The 14,632-nt window shown below is 36.7% G+C and overlaps 1 protein-coding gene across 1 annotated transcript; it reads right to left on the bottom strand.

The window, feature by feature from the left end:
- Nucleotides 1-1,365: 1,365 nt before the first annotated feature.
- Nucleotides 1,366-14,120, bottom strand: aldh3a2b (aldehyde dehydrogenase 3 family, member A2b). The gene is made up of 11 exons (XM_053478905.1): nt 13,987-14,120; nt 10,748-10,910; nt 9,538-9,769; nt 7,965-8,050; nt 6,186-6,394; nt 5,955-6,072; nt 4,915-5,056; nt 4,579-4,745; nt 3,885-3,984; nt 3,266-3,504; nt 1,366-3,158 (listed from the first exon to the last, which is right to left on the bottom strand). The coding sequence occupies exons 2-11, from the start codon at nt 10,907-10,909 to the stop codon at nt 3,141-3,143; spliced, it is 1,473 nt and encodes a 490-aa protein (XP_053334880.1). The 5' UTR covers nt 10,910; nt 13,987-14,120; the 3' UTR covers nt 1,366-3,140.
- Nucleotides 14,121-14,632: the final 512 nt, after the last annotated feature.

The following is a 14,632-nucleotide window of genomic DNA, read 5'->3' as shown; positions in this document are numbered from 1 at the left end:
AATTAAACACAAACCAAATAATCGAAATAGACTTAATGAAACAGAAATTAATAAAATGGTCCTCTTTTATATTATGAACTAACATTTGACTGAAGCTAAAAATTATAGCTTATTATTATTATTATTATTTTTTTACAATAGACACACAAATATCAGACACTGGGAAAAAAAGTTTACACATTTTCTTTTTTTTTCTTGACGTGGTTAACAAGGTCACCATGGTGCACAGGCATTTCTGATCCACAGACATTATCTATTTAATAATCCCTGTTTCCCGGTTCTAGTCTTTGTGTTTCATTTAACTATATCTTAAATTGTTCTGTATTTAGTGGTCAGTACACTTGTAAATGTATTAGTTTTACTTTAAAATAAGACCTTGGTGGCCATGGAGTATTTTGTTACTAGCTCACTATGTTGTTACCGTTGCTGTTCCTCCTTTTACCGTGAAACCAGTGGTAAAAGGTTTAATGATTGCTGTCGTTCCTGTTTTGACCACTGCAACGATAACTACGGATCTCAATGAGAACGTGAGCACGCTTCAGAACGCTTGGGCGTTTAATATTTTAAAAGACGAGCAATTTACTGAAACATAGGCTTGAAAGTGCACTCTTAATAAAATAGCAGATGTTTGTGCGGTACCCATATGGATGCTGAGCTACTGTACCCCTGAATATACAAAGTGTTCGAGTCAAACCGGAACTTTTTTATTGTGCAGAATATCAGATGACAGTTATCAAAGTAAAAACTCCCTTTATTCCTCTATATAATCCCCTGCTACACTAATGCACTTATCCCAGTGTTTCACTAGTGCTTGGACACCATCAAAGTAGAACGTTTTCTCAGTATGCCACAGTCATACATACATCTGAAACCATGGCCTCCCAGGAACTCCCTTGCTTAAATGACTTGGAGCGAGGTCAGGACTGTACGAGGAGATGTGGCAATACCTCCCAGCCGAGTTCCTGTAATGTGCAAGTGGTGTTGGTGAATGATTGTGTGTGCAGTTCCCACAGACTGCAAGATGGTGACAAGTTAACAGTAGTTTTTCAAGGATCAGGCGTTTTATTCAGCAAATATTCATGGAGACGGCTGCAGTTCAGAGTCACCTCAGCCGGGATCGTCATTCAAATGTTTTACTGCGACTAAGAGTCTCATCACTGTACTGTGCTTGAAGTCTTGATAGAAGTGTCAATCGCTTCAATCACCTTCATTCAGAAAAATTTCATCACAAATCCTGGTTTGACTCGAACACCCTTCATATATGTATGTAATTTACTGTTTCGGCTGAATTAATTACACTAAAACTTTCAGATTGCATATTAGTCTTGTAAAGATGACAACAAACCTCTTTATTTCATCTCTGTAAAAAATTATTTATTTTACAGGTTAGAAAATGACTTCATGAATGCACTTATTAATCCATTAATATTTATCAGTGATATTACATTTAAAAAAGAAAAAAAATGAAATGACAGACCAGAGAGATATAAGGTATATAAGTACTCAAAAAAAAAAAAAAAAAAATCCAGTTTCACCCAGTAATGAGTTCTTACTGGATGGATATTAACAGTGATTGCTTTAATAAAGTAGTTATTTTAAAAAATGACATTGCGTTTTTGTTTTCAGTCAGTGTCGGTCCTCAAGGACGAAAGCTTCAGCACACGTTATTTACTTCATTAAGAGATTAAAAATTAAATTATAATGAGCTGATTAACTCTGAAATAGTCAGAATACAGTATCTACTGTAACATGTGCAGATTTGGAGCAACAATTACTGGCCAGGAGGTAGCTACATTTTTAAAATGTAATAAAATGTAATAAAACATTTCACAGATGGTCCCAGACTTATGATGGTTCGCCTTATGATTTCGAACTTTACAGTGGTGCAATAGTGAGACGCATTAAGTAAGAACAGTACAGCGAATTTTGAATGTTATTCATGGGTTAGCTATAAGCGGTGCGATACTGACTTGTGTCACTGGGTGGCACCAGAGAGTCGCAGGTCAAAATCAATCATATGATTACAACAGTGTAGTGTGTTGCAAGAAAATTTTGGATTTTTTTTTCTTTTCTTATAAATGTTTTCTTCTCTGAGCATACAATAGACTTTTTAACACATCATGTTCATATCAGGACGTAACACGATCTTAACCCTGGGACCAATAATGTTTAATATCAAGAAATGAGTGATATGGACTTCCTCTAGGTAAAGCAGAAATGTACCCTTTAAAATGTAGATTTCATATAGTGCTTTAAACCTGCACAGTTTATTTAAAAGATATTCACATTGGGGCTTGATTAAACGTTTAGTAGCATTGCATGAATATTGTATCAAAGATCACTTGAGTAAGATGTAAGATTTGACTTGAGTAAAAAAAAACGAAAGAAGAGAAGACTCCTTGCTCACTGTTATGGGTTAACTGTGTGAGACTGTAACTTTTTTCCTGACAAGTCCCACCTACAAGCAGGGAAACTATTCACCCTCTTCCACGTACCTGATCAGGATTTACACTCACGACCTCCCAGCGGTACATCGAACACCCCTCTGATCTTGGAAGATATTACTTTGACTTAACTAAATGCACAAACTATTATAAAGGGTTTTTATACAGTGTTACTTACAGTATTATTGTATACTTTCTACAACGTCCCTAAAACATCCTAAGTGTGCTGTTGGTCAAATCAAGCTGATAACTTCCAAAATAAAGGAGACGGAATGGCAGGAACAGTCTCAATCAGGCCACCAATAATAATAATAATAATTTACGGAATGTTAAGACAGGGACACAATGCAATGCTTATGAACTATAGAAAGCCCTTCATTCCTGAGTTATGATGCTAGATACAGTAGTAATCATTTCTTTGCCTTCATAAAAATCATCCAGATTTTAGCAAAAACGCTCACTGTGAGCAAATTATTCACAGATTAAACTGGCATTAATATAAAAGTCAGTTAAAAAATCATTGTTAATCAGCATGCGCTGAATTTGGGTCCTTCATTAGAATTAGATGCAGTTACGAGAAGTGATTTAAAAGACACTACTTTCAAGGCTGATGAAATGTTCGGAGGACAAGGGACTATCCTGATTGGTTGCTTTCCTTAGAACTGGGGATAAAACCTCAGCACCAGTTTCACTCCCTCAGTCAGAAAGGAACCCCTGTAAAAAAGCAGAACACATTGTTTTGAGCAATGAACCAAGCTATACCATGTCATTACAGTGCCATTATCATCATCATCATCAAAATCATCTCAAGAGTTTATCACCTGAACCATCACGGCGGCGGCGACGGCCAGCAGAGCCAGTACAGCTATGCGTGCCAGCGTGCCCATCTCCACCTGTTTGAGGATGAAGAAGCGAGCCCAGCCCAGTTTCTTGGCCGTGTGCGGCGGGTACCGCATGCTGTTCATTCCTTCCATCTTCAGCTGCTTGACCAGGCAGCCTCGCAGGTGACTCAGCTGGTCGAAGCTAAACTTGCCATGGTAGCAGCCCATCCCGCTGTTGCCTGCAGGAGGCGCCATACACTTAGTTTTAGACCAATAGAGTCTGTAACAACTGACAGTTTATGAATTCTTAAATATATGTGTATATACAATTTAAAACGCTAGATACAAATCTGGAAAACAATCTAGAAAATTATTCAAATGATTTGATAGAAATGCTGAATGTAGATACATTTATTTGTATATATATATAACATCATCGCGACTTTGTTACAACTATATCCGAACCCTCATCAATGGCGCGATCATGACTCCACGGAACTCCACACCAAAACCGTAAAATCTGTCTCTGGATTAAAGTAACAATACGGTACCAATAAAGAAATACTAGTGAGAAATGATGTGACTGGGTGAAACTTGAGCATGCAGGTCGTCTGCTTACCCACACCACCAAACGGCAGAGAGCTGACGGAGAAGTGCACCAAGCAGTCGTTGGCTAAAACGCCTCCGCTGGAAGTCTCTGAGATCATACGCTTGATGAGCTAGAGGGAAACAAACAAACAAACAATGCATCATTTAGAAATTCCATAATAATTTTAAGGAAATAAGGAAATCTTCACTAATGTTTACATCAAGACTAAACCTGCACACACAACCGTTAATATGAGCAGCTACAATCCCCCAGGTTTAACACTTCAAGCAGTGGGCAAGTTAATGGTTGCTGTTTAAAAGGGTGGAAGTTCAAGCCCTGGCACTACCAAGCTGCTGCTTGAGCAACGGGACCTTAACCCTCTCTACTCAAGGGGGCGCTGTCTCAGGGCGGACCCTGTGCTCTGACCCGAGATTCCTAACAAGCTGGGACATCTTGAAAAAACAATTTCACTTCGCTGTAATATTTATGTAACAAATAAATGCTTCGACTCATGATTTCAACATAATTTATAGAACAGCGCCATCTAGTGGCTCCAATCAATTAATGCAAAAAGTGTACAACATTTTACAATTCATGTCCTGGTACTTTCGGCTCGCCTCATAACATGTAAAGTGTGCCATCTGACAGTGTAGAGTTTGTGAACATACAGGAAGAACTACACGTCGATGTAGAGTCTGTATTTATTGCTAGACGCTGTTCCCACCTTTTTGTCTGAGGTGAAGACGTAGAGTGCCAGAGGTTTCTCTCTCTGGTTGATAAAATCGATGGCCTCATCCACACTCCCGACACTCAGGATAGGCAGAACTGGTCCAAAGATCTCTTCTTGCATGACCTTTGCATCGGGCTTCACGTCCCTTAAGACTGTTGGAGCTGTAACACAAACAACACTGCATTTCTAACAATCTATATTTATCACCATTTGATCAGTGTACTATTGCAAAGCCGGCATTGGTTTGGGCTGAATGCTACTGTATGTCCCTTTACAAAAACATCTTGTAATTTGTAGAGACAAGGTTATTAAAGAGACAATAGCGTTTACCGAGGTAGCATTCAGACTCGTCGTTGTCTCCTCCCATAGCCACGGTGCTGTCCTCCAGCAACGCCATCACTCTCTTGAAATGCCGAGTGTTGATGATGCGTCCGTAGTCCGGGCAGGTTTTGGGATTTTCCGTGTAGAATTCCTTAACGGAAAAAAAACAATTCATAAAAACAATAAATGCTAATTAATGGTAGATAGATCCTTACACTGGTTGGTTACTAAGTTACTATTAAACTAAGTTCTTGGAGTGGAACCTGATGTTTCGATACACCTCACCTCGTAGATCCCGGCTCTGTCTACGTCCTTGCATTATTCTTACACTCTCTCAACACAAGTTTGTCTCATCAGACTTACAGATTATCTTTTTTACATTGATTTTAATCAGAGCACCGATGTGAGAAGCAGTGTGTGTCGTGCAGCGTCGCATGTCAAGCTGAGCATTTTATTACTGGCTCACTTGGTGAATTTTTGACACTATTTATGTTAAAAACAGACTGTTATGTGCAGTTCTCTTTTAGACGCAGCGAGACAATATCGATTAGGGAAATACTGATTCAGTGACTCCAAAATCTATTCATAAAACTTAATTTTTGTTTTTATAAATGTTTGCATTTAAGGTGGTAAAATATTTCTATTCCTCAATGATCCTGCAGGTGGTGTTTGTTTAAAATTGTAAAAAAAAAACTGTTTTTTAAATTTATTTTACAGAAAAACACAAAATCTTCACTGCAAAATCGCAATATAAACTGAATCAGGACCTAGATATCGTGATACTATTGTATCGGGTTGTCCCTGGTGTTTAAGCTGTGGGAGGAAACAGGAGTACCTGAAGAAAACCCTGGCACACTCGAACCCTTGACCTTAGAGGTGTGAAGTCACTGTGCTAACCACAATGCCACCTCTTCCACAATGTGCCACCTCTTCTTTAGCTTTGAATTTTCATACCATACTAATGACTAGACGAGCATCAGCTAATGTTATTGCAAAGGTGGCATGAATGGTCACTAGAACATGTAGACAAGAATTAACAGTATGCGCACCTTTACATTCTTCTTTATCTCTTCTATTACTCTGTCCTGGATACTCGGGTCACACAGGATATAATCTGGGGCGATGCAGGTTTGACCGCAGTTGGTGTACTTTCCCCAAGCAATGCGTCTGTGAAAGTGTAAAAAGGATACGATTGGTTAAGGATCCACAGTACAACACTGTAATAATGATACTGTAGAACAAATTGTGTTTCTTTCGATCGGGTTGAAAATCAGACTCACCGACAGGCAATGGAAAGATCGCAGTTCTTATCGATGTAACAGGGACTTTTTCCACCCAACTCCAGGGTGACAGGGGTTAAGTGTTTAGCGGCTGCCTCCATGATCACTTTGCCGACCGCGCAGTTTCCAGTGTAGAAGATGAAATCGAACCTCTGCTTCAGCAGCTCCTGAGTTTCTGGGACTCCACCAGTAATCACTGGGTACAACTCCTGAAATAACCAGATGTGTTGACTTCACTTATAAAAAACTGACAAATTTGTAATAAATGACATATCTGAATAACCTGAATAGTTTGGAAGGGTCAAATTAGTGGTATGAATCAAGCAAAAAAAAAAAAAAAAGCAACTAAGGATATTGAAAAGACTGGAAAGAAGTTAAAAACAATCTAACGCTTTATTCAAACCTGTAAGGACAGTATTGAACTGTCACTTCAAAAACACAAAAATAGATCATTTTTATGTTTGGTGAAGTTATGTGAGCATGTCCATACACACACACACACAATGTAATAAGAACACACAGGATTGGGACTAAACAGCTGTGTGTCAATAAGAGAACCACTTGTTAGTTAAAGTCATCAGAAAAAAAGCCTTCAGTTTGCTAGAGAGCATAAATGTTGGACTTGTTGGAAGATGTTGGAAAAAGGTCATGTAGTCTTTTTTTTATCTTCCTCATGTAAACTGAGCATATTCCAGAGCAATGGGTAATAAGAGAAGCCCATGAAGCGATGCACCCATCATGCATAGTGTCCACTGTACGAGCCTCTGGAGACAGTGTTATGATCTGGGGTCGCTTCAGTTGCTCAGGTCTAGACTCAGCAACGTTATGTAGCAATAAAACGTCAGCTGACGACCTAAATGTCCTGAATGACCAGGTTATCACATCTATGGAGTTTTTCTTCCCTGCTGGCACGGCCATCTTCCAGGACTCGGATTGTGAAAATTGGGTGCATGAGGAATCATTTTCACACATGAACTGGACACCACATTGTGCTCCGTAATCGAAGCTCAACGAGGCGAATAAAATCTTAGAGTGAGTGACTTTCTGCCGTTTAACATTTGTTAGGAATAAAACGCTTGGGGATGTATTATAGGGAAATAATCAATGACCATATGGTGTATAGTGCGCCGATGTGAACTGGAGAACTGATGCCATTCTGATGTTAATTATTTCCTGATAACATAATTTATTCCTTTTTATACCACAGCAGTATCATGGTATCAAGCTCTTTGTAATCATGTATAATTATGCTTTATCTTGTAATAATGCTTTATCTTGTGGACAGTCAGTGACCCAAGACAGTTCCTCTTATCACTTATGTTATATCTGCTATAAACATTTGTTTCCATTTTTTTTTTTTTTTATTATAATCTATTTATTATAATATTAATATGTTGGTCTTCGTCCCTTTTATCCAAGGGGTTGTCTCGAAGAAAAAAAGAAACTTGTCCTGTTACTTAGAAAGTAATAAACACTTCTGAAGACTTTTACATGCTGTACAATGAAAGTGCTGACACTGGAGGCTCCTTCTAATTGCTAAATGTGCACCGCCTCTATTAACACATCATGGTATTAGGACACAGGTGTTTAAATCCATTTCTGTAGAGCATCCAGGATAAAAAAATAAAATAAAAAATGTTTGTTTAGTTGTAAGCTTACTTACAATTTGCTAACCTTTAGAATATATATATATTTTTTTTACATCTTATCTTCTGTCTAGAAAGCTGCAAGAGTGTACGCTTAATATTTCCCAACAAATTGTGATGAGTGATTTCAAACCTTGTCTAAGTACAATGGCAGAAGATCCTCCATCACTTTGGAAGTGTGTACACACACTTCTGATGGCTTAATGACAGCAGCATTACCTAAAATAAAACAAATAAGATGGTGTAAAATCGTCACACAATAAAGATAATAAGACATATATCTACAGGATTAACAAGAATAATCACTAATGGAGTCACTAATAGAAACCAGAGTTTTATTACTAATACAAGAGAACTTAACATCTCAAATCTTCAGAGCCACGAAACACATGCAACACAAACATTTTTAGCACATAAACACAAAACGTGAATTCTAAAGTGCTTTTATTGTAATGAAGCTGTCTGTTCAGTTAAAGATCATCTCAAAGTTCAGACACAGACTGAGATCAATTGAAAAAAAAAGCCTGTTGTATAATGCAGTTAACCTTGAATAAAACCACTGCATGAACCTTTCACCGTAATGATAACAGAAGGGAGGGAACCAGATGTGAACTCTGATCTATTAGCAAATACAGGACTGGGGCAAAGTAGGCTAGACAAACGCCAGCATGGAATATTACTGGATTAGTACTACAATAAGTATCTTAGACTATTCCATTTTTTATTTTTTTCCCCAAAAATCCTTTTTTAATGCAGAAGAGAATTTGGTAACAAAAATGTTTAATAAATGAATCATCCAACAGGGGGCTCTGTTGTAAACACAGAAAATATTCTTCTTATTACTATTATTATTATTATTAGTAGTAGTAGTAGTATAAACACTACTACTGCCACTTTTTTGTTTGTCAAGTTTGAATTTTTACGGGCGCTAAAAATATTTCACGTGCGTTTGTGAAAAATGTCAAATTTGAATACTATTTAATACGTTCTACTTACTGTGAGATTTCTCTCACATTTTTGTGGGAGATTAAAATAATGATTAAGCAATAAAAACAACATTGAAATCAATAGTACATATTTGCTAATCCCATACTAAACGTATTTCTCATTGTGTATCTCAGTATGCGGTACAGAAAGGCTGGCACAGTGAGATGGTTTGTGTTTGCGAAAGGTGGCGACTAAAAGAGCAGCGGTGTAACCGAAAAGATCACAACGTGTTAGGAGTGTATTTTAAAGGCTATGTATGTTTTTGCAAGTTTTGCAAGCTATGCAAGTTTTGTAGCTAAAAGTATTTAGTAAATTGATGTGAAATGCTGATAATTACTTAAAATGTCTACAGACACACAAATTAAACACTAACACTTACTGGAGATTTTGGAGAATTTTCATGGACATGAACCCTACATGAAAAGCCACAGAGACACAGTGTGCGCTATTCTGTTTTGTTTATGGCCCTGAGGGTTTTCACTTTCTTTTGATACGGACACAAAAGGCTATTCTGTAAAAGATGCGTTCTGGTTGGTCTTTTTAGAAATCGCTACCATTGTTGCTCACTAGAGAAGACAAAGCTGCAATGTATACTGGATGGAATAAGATGGATGTGTTGCCAGGTGTACTAGGCAAAATGAATTCTGGTCATTTTAAAGAGATATAGAAATAGTGTCCTGTGGGCCAGTCTAAATGCTGTGTATATACAGAAATGTCACCTGCAGCGATGGCTCCGATTAGCGGTTGGATGGTGATGGCCCAGGGGTAGTTCCAGGCCCCGATGATGAGCACTACCCCCAGTGGCTCAGGCTGAATGTACACCTGATCTGAGATGGTCAGCAGGTTTTTAGTCACCGGCCGAGGCGCGGCCCACTCAGCTAGCTTGCTGATAGCCATGTTGATCTCTCCCTCCACACCCAGCGTCTCATAAAGCGGGATGCCAAACTCGCTCTGGCAACAGAAACAGTCATGATTAGACCAAGATTAGATGTAAATTATTTACATGATAAACCACTATTATTAAGATTAAAAATTACAATTAGGTACATTAAGAATTCATTAGAATGGTGTGGACATTTTCCCAACACATGGAAGGTGATTTCAAAATTTGTGTGCCATTTGGGGATAACATTTCTGAATATGTATTTGAAAAAGTAATGCATTCTTCACAACATCTAATGTGCATGTTGCAGGTAGAGGACTAAAAACATCTACAGAATTTTGCCTATAGCATTGTCCCTATTCCAGTCCACACTCGAAAATAACACTAAAATAACACTACTACAATTACACTAAAAATAATAATATACTTATTCTATTATACTATTAACTATTCTTATTAAACTATTAAACTACTATTATTTCTTATTAAACTATTAAACTACTACTATTTCAAAGAAGACCAACCAAATGCATTAAACTGTCTATTAAATTCTATTAAAAATCCTTTTTTGCATGCAACTGTAAACATCAGTCTGTGAGTTGTACAATTAGTCCAACACCATTAACTCACTCCTTGTTACATAAACATAATCACGCAGATAAAATATGCACATATTATACAATAAGTCACATGTGCAATAGGAAGTCGCATCATCTGAATTTTTTGAAGATCACGGAGAGAGAAAAAAATTAAGTTCTCTTTTCTTTTTCGGTGACTCAAAAGGTTGGTTTGAAAATACAAGCTTGCTACTACAATTTAATATTGCAGAATGAAAGTACTGTAAGCTTACAGTATATAGAAACATTATTAGAGATATATTAAAATGCTTAAGAAATTGTTAAAGAAATGAGATCGTTGTAAGTTCCTTTTTTTCTTATAGTTAAAAACTCATTTTCTTAGAAATTGTGTTTTGGAAAATTTTTATTTAATGGCAGCCCAATCATGGAATCACCCGAGCGATCTTGTGAACACCAGTGATGAGGCACCTTGTTGAGGTCCTTCTTGAGGGCATCTGTGATATCCTTCTGCCTCTCCACAAAAAGGCGCTGGAGGTTCTTCAGCTGGGTGATGCGGTACTCTAGCGGTTTGGATCGACCAGTACGAAAGGCCTTCCTGGCACGCTCCACGACTATCTGCTGCTGAGACATCCTGCGAAAAGAGGATACCTTTTTTTTACTCTACTTGTGGAAAGTCATCAGTGAACCTCATTTTTGTGAGCGTTCCAGAGTTAGAAAGAGCCATCTGAGGAGGAATTCCTCAAACAAATCAAAAGCAAAAATCTATTTAAACTCAAACGGCAGCAGGCCCAGACTTATACCACACTCGTGTAACTACATACCAATACCACAGTAACTACAGATTCATTTGCCTGAAGACAGACCGGATAATGTGACTGTATTGATGTTGTGCTAAATTATATCACAAGCTGAGAGTTTGTCTTCAGGGAAAGTATGATGATATGGAAAACATACAGTCTCTTAAAGAAGTAAACATATGCAAGAGACTTTGTGAATAGTCTAAAGTCTTAAGAGGTGACAAATACTTAATGTAATTATGTAGTTAAACATTGTTACTGTAATGATGTACTATGTTAGAAGATTTGTAAATATACTCTAGAATTTTTAAAAATGAACATCATTTCACTTGTCAGGCACTCCTTATTAATTTTAAACAGCATGAGATCATATTCCCACAATAAAGCTGAAAAACTCTGCCTATAAATTGTGCCACAAAAATCTACACTAAAACATACATTATTGTATTTTAATTTAAGAACACAATGTCTACTTAAATAAAACACTGAAAGCTAACAAAAATAAATACATAAATAATGATGTTACTGTAAAAAAAATTTTTTAACAGAAATATATGTGTGTGATCTTAATTCATGTAGTAAGAAAGACATTATATAAATATTTAAAAGCTACATAATGACAATGTGTAAAAGAAAAAAAATAGATTTGTTAGTTAGTTACATCTTCTAACCTGCTTCCAAGTTATGATTTGTGAATTGTAAGTTAAGGTTTGTATATTAGTTTGTTACACTACAAAACTATCTATGGTTTGTAAATTAGTTTGTTGATTTTTTTATAGCTAGTTAAGCTTTGTAAATTAGCTAGTTACATTTGCTAACCTGCTTCCACCTTAAAATTTGTGATTGGATGGGTAAATTACTTAGCTAATTAATGCAAATGGGCTAGTAAGTTAAGGTTAGATTAGTTTGTTAAATTAGTTACCTGGTTCTGTTTCATGAATTAGCTTCTAAAAGTTTCTTGCTAAGGCACTTGTGTTAATTGTTACATTACAACCTAGTTAAGGTCTGTCAGTTAGTTCATTGGACTCCATAGTTAGTTAAAATTTATGAAATAGGTTGGGATTAGTTAGCTAGTTTTGTAAATTAGCTTAAAACAATTTATAGCAAGTAACGTTTTGAGAATTAGCTTGTTTGATTACATAGTTTTTGTGTGTAAATTAGTTTGCTGGATTAGACAATAAAGTCGAACCTCATCATAAAATTGTCTTCCTTACAAATTTTAGCCTTAAGAATGGAAGATTTGCAAGAAATTCACATATGAAGCATTTTGACATACGAACAAAAGAACTGAACGCCAGATAAGTTGAGTGTATGTTTGGGAGCCGTTAAAAACATTTTTGTGTCAGTGAAAAGCCAAGTTAAGCAAGTTTACTGTATAAATTTTAGATTTTTTTCAGTCTGTAAAATTTATTTTTAAAGAGTCAACAAACAATATCAAAATTGCCTTCTGTATGCAATCAAAAGCTATGTGATTCTTTATGCATGTTTTGCCATATTGGTAATATTTTGGTGGCTGGAATGGATTATTTTATAACGGACATTATTTCTATTATGGGAAATTCGTATCCCAATACTCACTTTCACCTTAAGAACTCACCTCCAGAATAAATTTAATCTGTATGCCCAGGTTCCATTGTAATTTCATTTCATATAGTACTGTAGTTTGTTACATATGCTGTAGTACTTAATTTTCTAAATTAGCCAGACAATAATACTAGAAATTTAGTTGTACAATTACATAGTTATTTAGGGCTTGTAAACTAGTTGGATTACATGGGTGGTTCAAATTAGCTTGTTAGGTATCAATATATATTTGTGATTTGTAATTTTCAAAATTAATCAGAACCATCAAATTAAATTCTAGGTTTGTTTGAGTTAACAAATAGTTAACTGTAGTAAATAAGCAGAATATCTTTAAACTTAGTGACTTAGTAAACTAGCTAGTTATGCAGAGGATTAGACATTATGTACAGTACTTGATAACTTTTTTCTTATCAGTTAACGTTATTTGCTTTACACTCCTAAATATACGCAATATTGAGTAAGCCTTTATTATATTGCTGTTAGTCTTTTGGCTGCGCCCGTCAAGGGGCCCACCGTCATAGGGGTCCATCTGATCTACACAACAACTTGGCACAGCTTTTCTGCTGTATGACCTTCCTGATGGGAAAATAAAAACCTACCACTGAGCCACCACTGCTCATATAATATAGACATGTTTATTTTCATGCAGTAATATTATATTTAGTACCAGTTAACTTTAATTAACTTGAGTATAGTTTCTCTGGACTCTGTAATGAAAAGCATGCGTTAACTTAAACAATAAAAGCTTGAATATTGAGGTATTATAATTAGAATTATTATAATTAGAATCCTGAAGATGTAAATAAAGTCCTGCTGGAGGGGAAAACAGAGTGAGACATCCTGAGACATCCTGAGACAATAAGTCCTGGTGTTCTGCAATACTTATGAACTCTTGTGTGTGAAAAGTCCAGCCGACATGACGCAATAGTGGTGGGAAGCCCAGAGCTGGGACATTTCCACAGATGGTTTTGCACCTTCAGTATTTTTAGGTTGATTTGCAAAGGAAGATGATGCTACACTCACACACACACACACACACACGGCACCATCATGTGACGTGTGTTTTATTCCGTAGCGAAAATCCTTCTGCACCTTCACACTCACACAGAGAGGGCAAATAATAATCAAGTGTTTATAGTTAATGTACAGTCACTGCGCGCGCGCACACACACACACACACACACCGACCTCCGGGTTAACGCGTGACACTTAAACACAACCTCTTCCCTTTTCGGCTCATAAACACGTCATCTGTTTATCACACGGAAACGCATTCAGTTTCCCAATTAAACACAATGTAAAGCTGATTAAAGTATAAACTGTTACCCGGCTGCTGTTCCGCTCCGCTCCGCTTCCTGTCCTCTCCGCCGAACGTCCGAGCGCTGACTCACGGAGGGGTTTATCGCTGCTGTAACGGCCAACCGCGGAGCACGCGACCAGTCCGTTAACAGCAGCCAGCACCAACCAACGGAGTGGGCGGGGCTAACGACAAAGGGGCGGGGACTACGGCCATACACAGGCTATAGTGTACTACACTTCATTACGTCATATAGAGGGGATATAGAATAAAGGTGTTTATGTACTATACATTATACATAGTGTGATGTTTAGATAGAAGTGTATAGTGTTTAACTATTATACATTGTATATAAGGTTATAGTGTTTATGCACCATACACTTTTATAATAATAATATAATAATAATATGTAATAATATGTAATCTATCTATCTATCTATCTATCTATCTATCTATCTATCTACAGTCAGCCAAAAAAATTATACACACTTCAGAAAAAGAAAAATAGAATGATGTATATTCTATTAATATAATATTAATAATCTGATCATAATATGAGCATATTTGCACGCACAAAACACTTTAAATATGTGGATTGCACAGCCCCTGGACATTTCCGTTTTATTACCATTTATATCTCACTTTATTCCACACAAAAAGTCCATAAAATCTATG

Source organism: Clarias gariepinus, chromosome 19, assembly GCF_024256425.1.
Source record: "Clarias gariepinus isolate MV-2021 ecotype Netherlands chromosome 19, CGAR_prim_01v2, whole genome shotgun sequence".
In the NCBI taxonomy this organism is placed as follows: domain Eukaryota; kingdom Metazoa; phylum Chordata; class Actinopteri; order Siluriformes; family Clariidae; genus Clarias; species Clarias gariepinus.
The sequence above is the reverse complement of the archived record's forward strand: the minus strand, read 5'-3'. Positions and strand labels throughout refer to the sequence as shown.

Excerpts from the sequence above, each read along its gene's own strand:
- aldh3a2b (XM_053478905.1), bottom strand. The coding sequence starts at position 10,909 with ATGTCTCAGCAGCAGATAGTCGTGGAGCGTGCCAGGAAGGCCTTTCGT. Across the intron at positions 9,770-10,747 it reads TCAAGAAGGACCTCAACAAG|AGCGAGTTTGGCATCCCGCT; the intron begins GTGCCTCATCAC and ends TTCTGTTGCCAG. Across the intron at positions 6,073-6,185 it reads GATCTTTCCATTGCCTGTCG|ACGCATTGCTTGGGGAAAGT; the intron begins GTGAGTCTGATT and ends ACACTTTCACAG.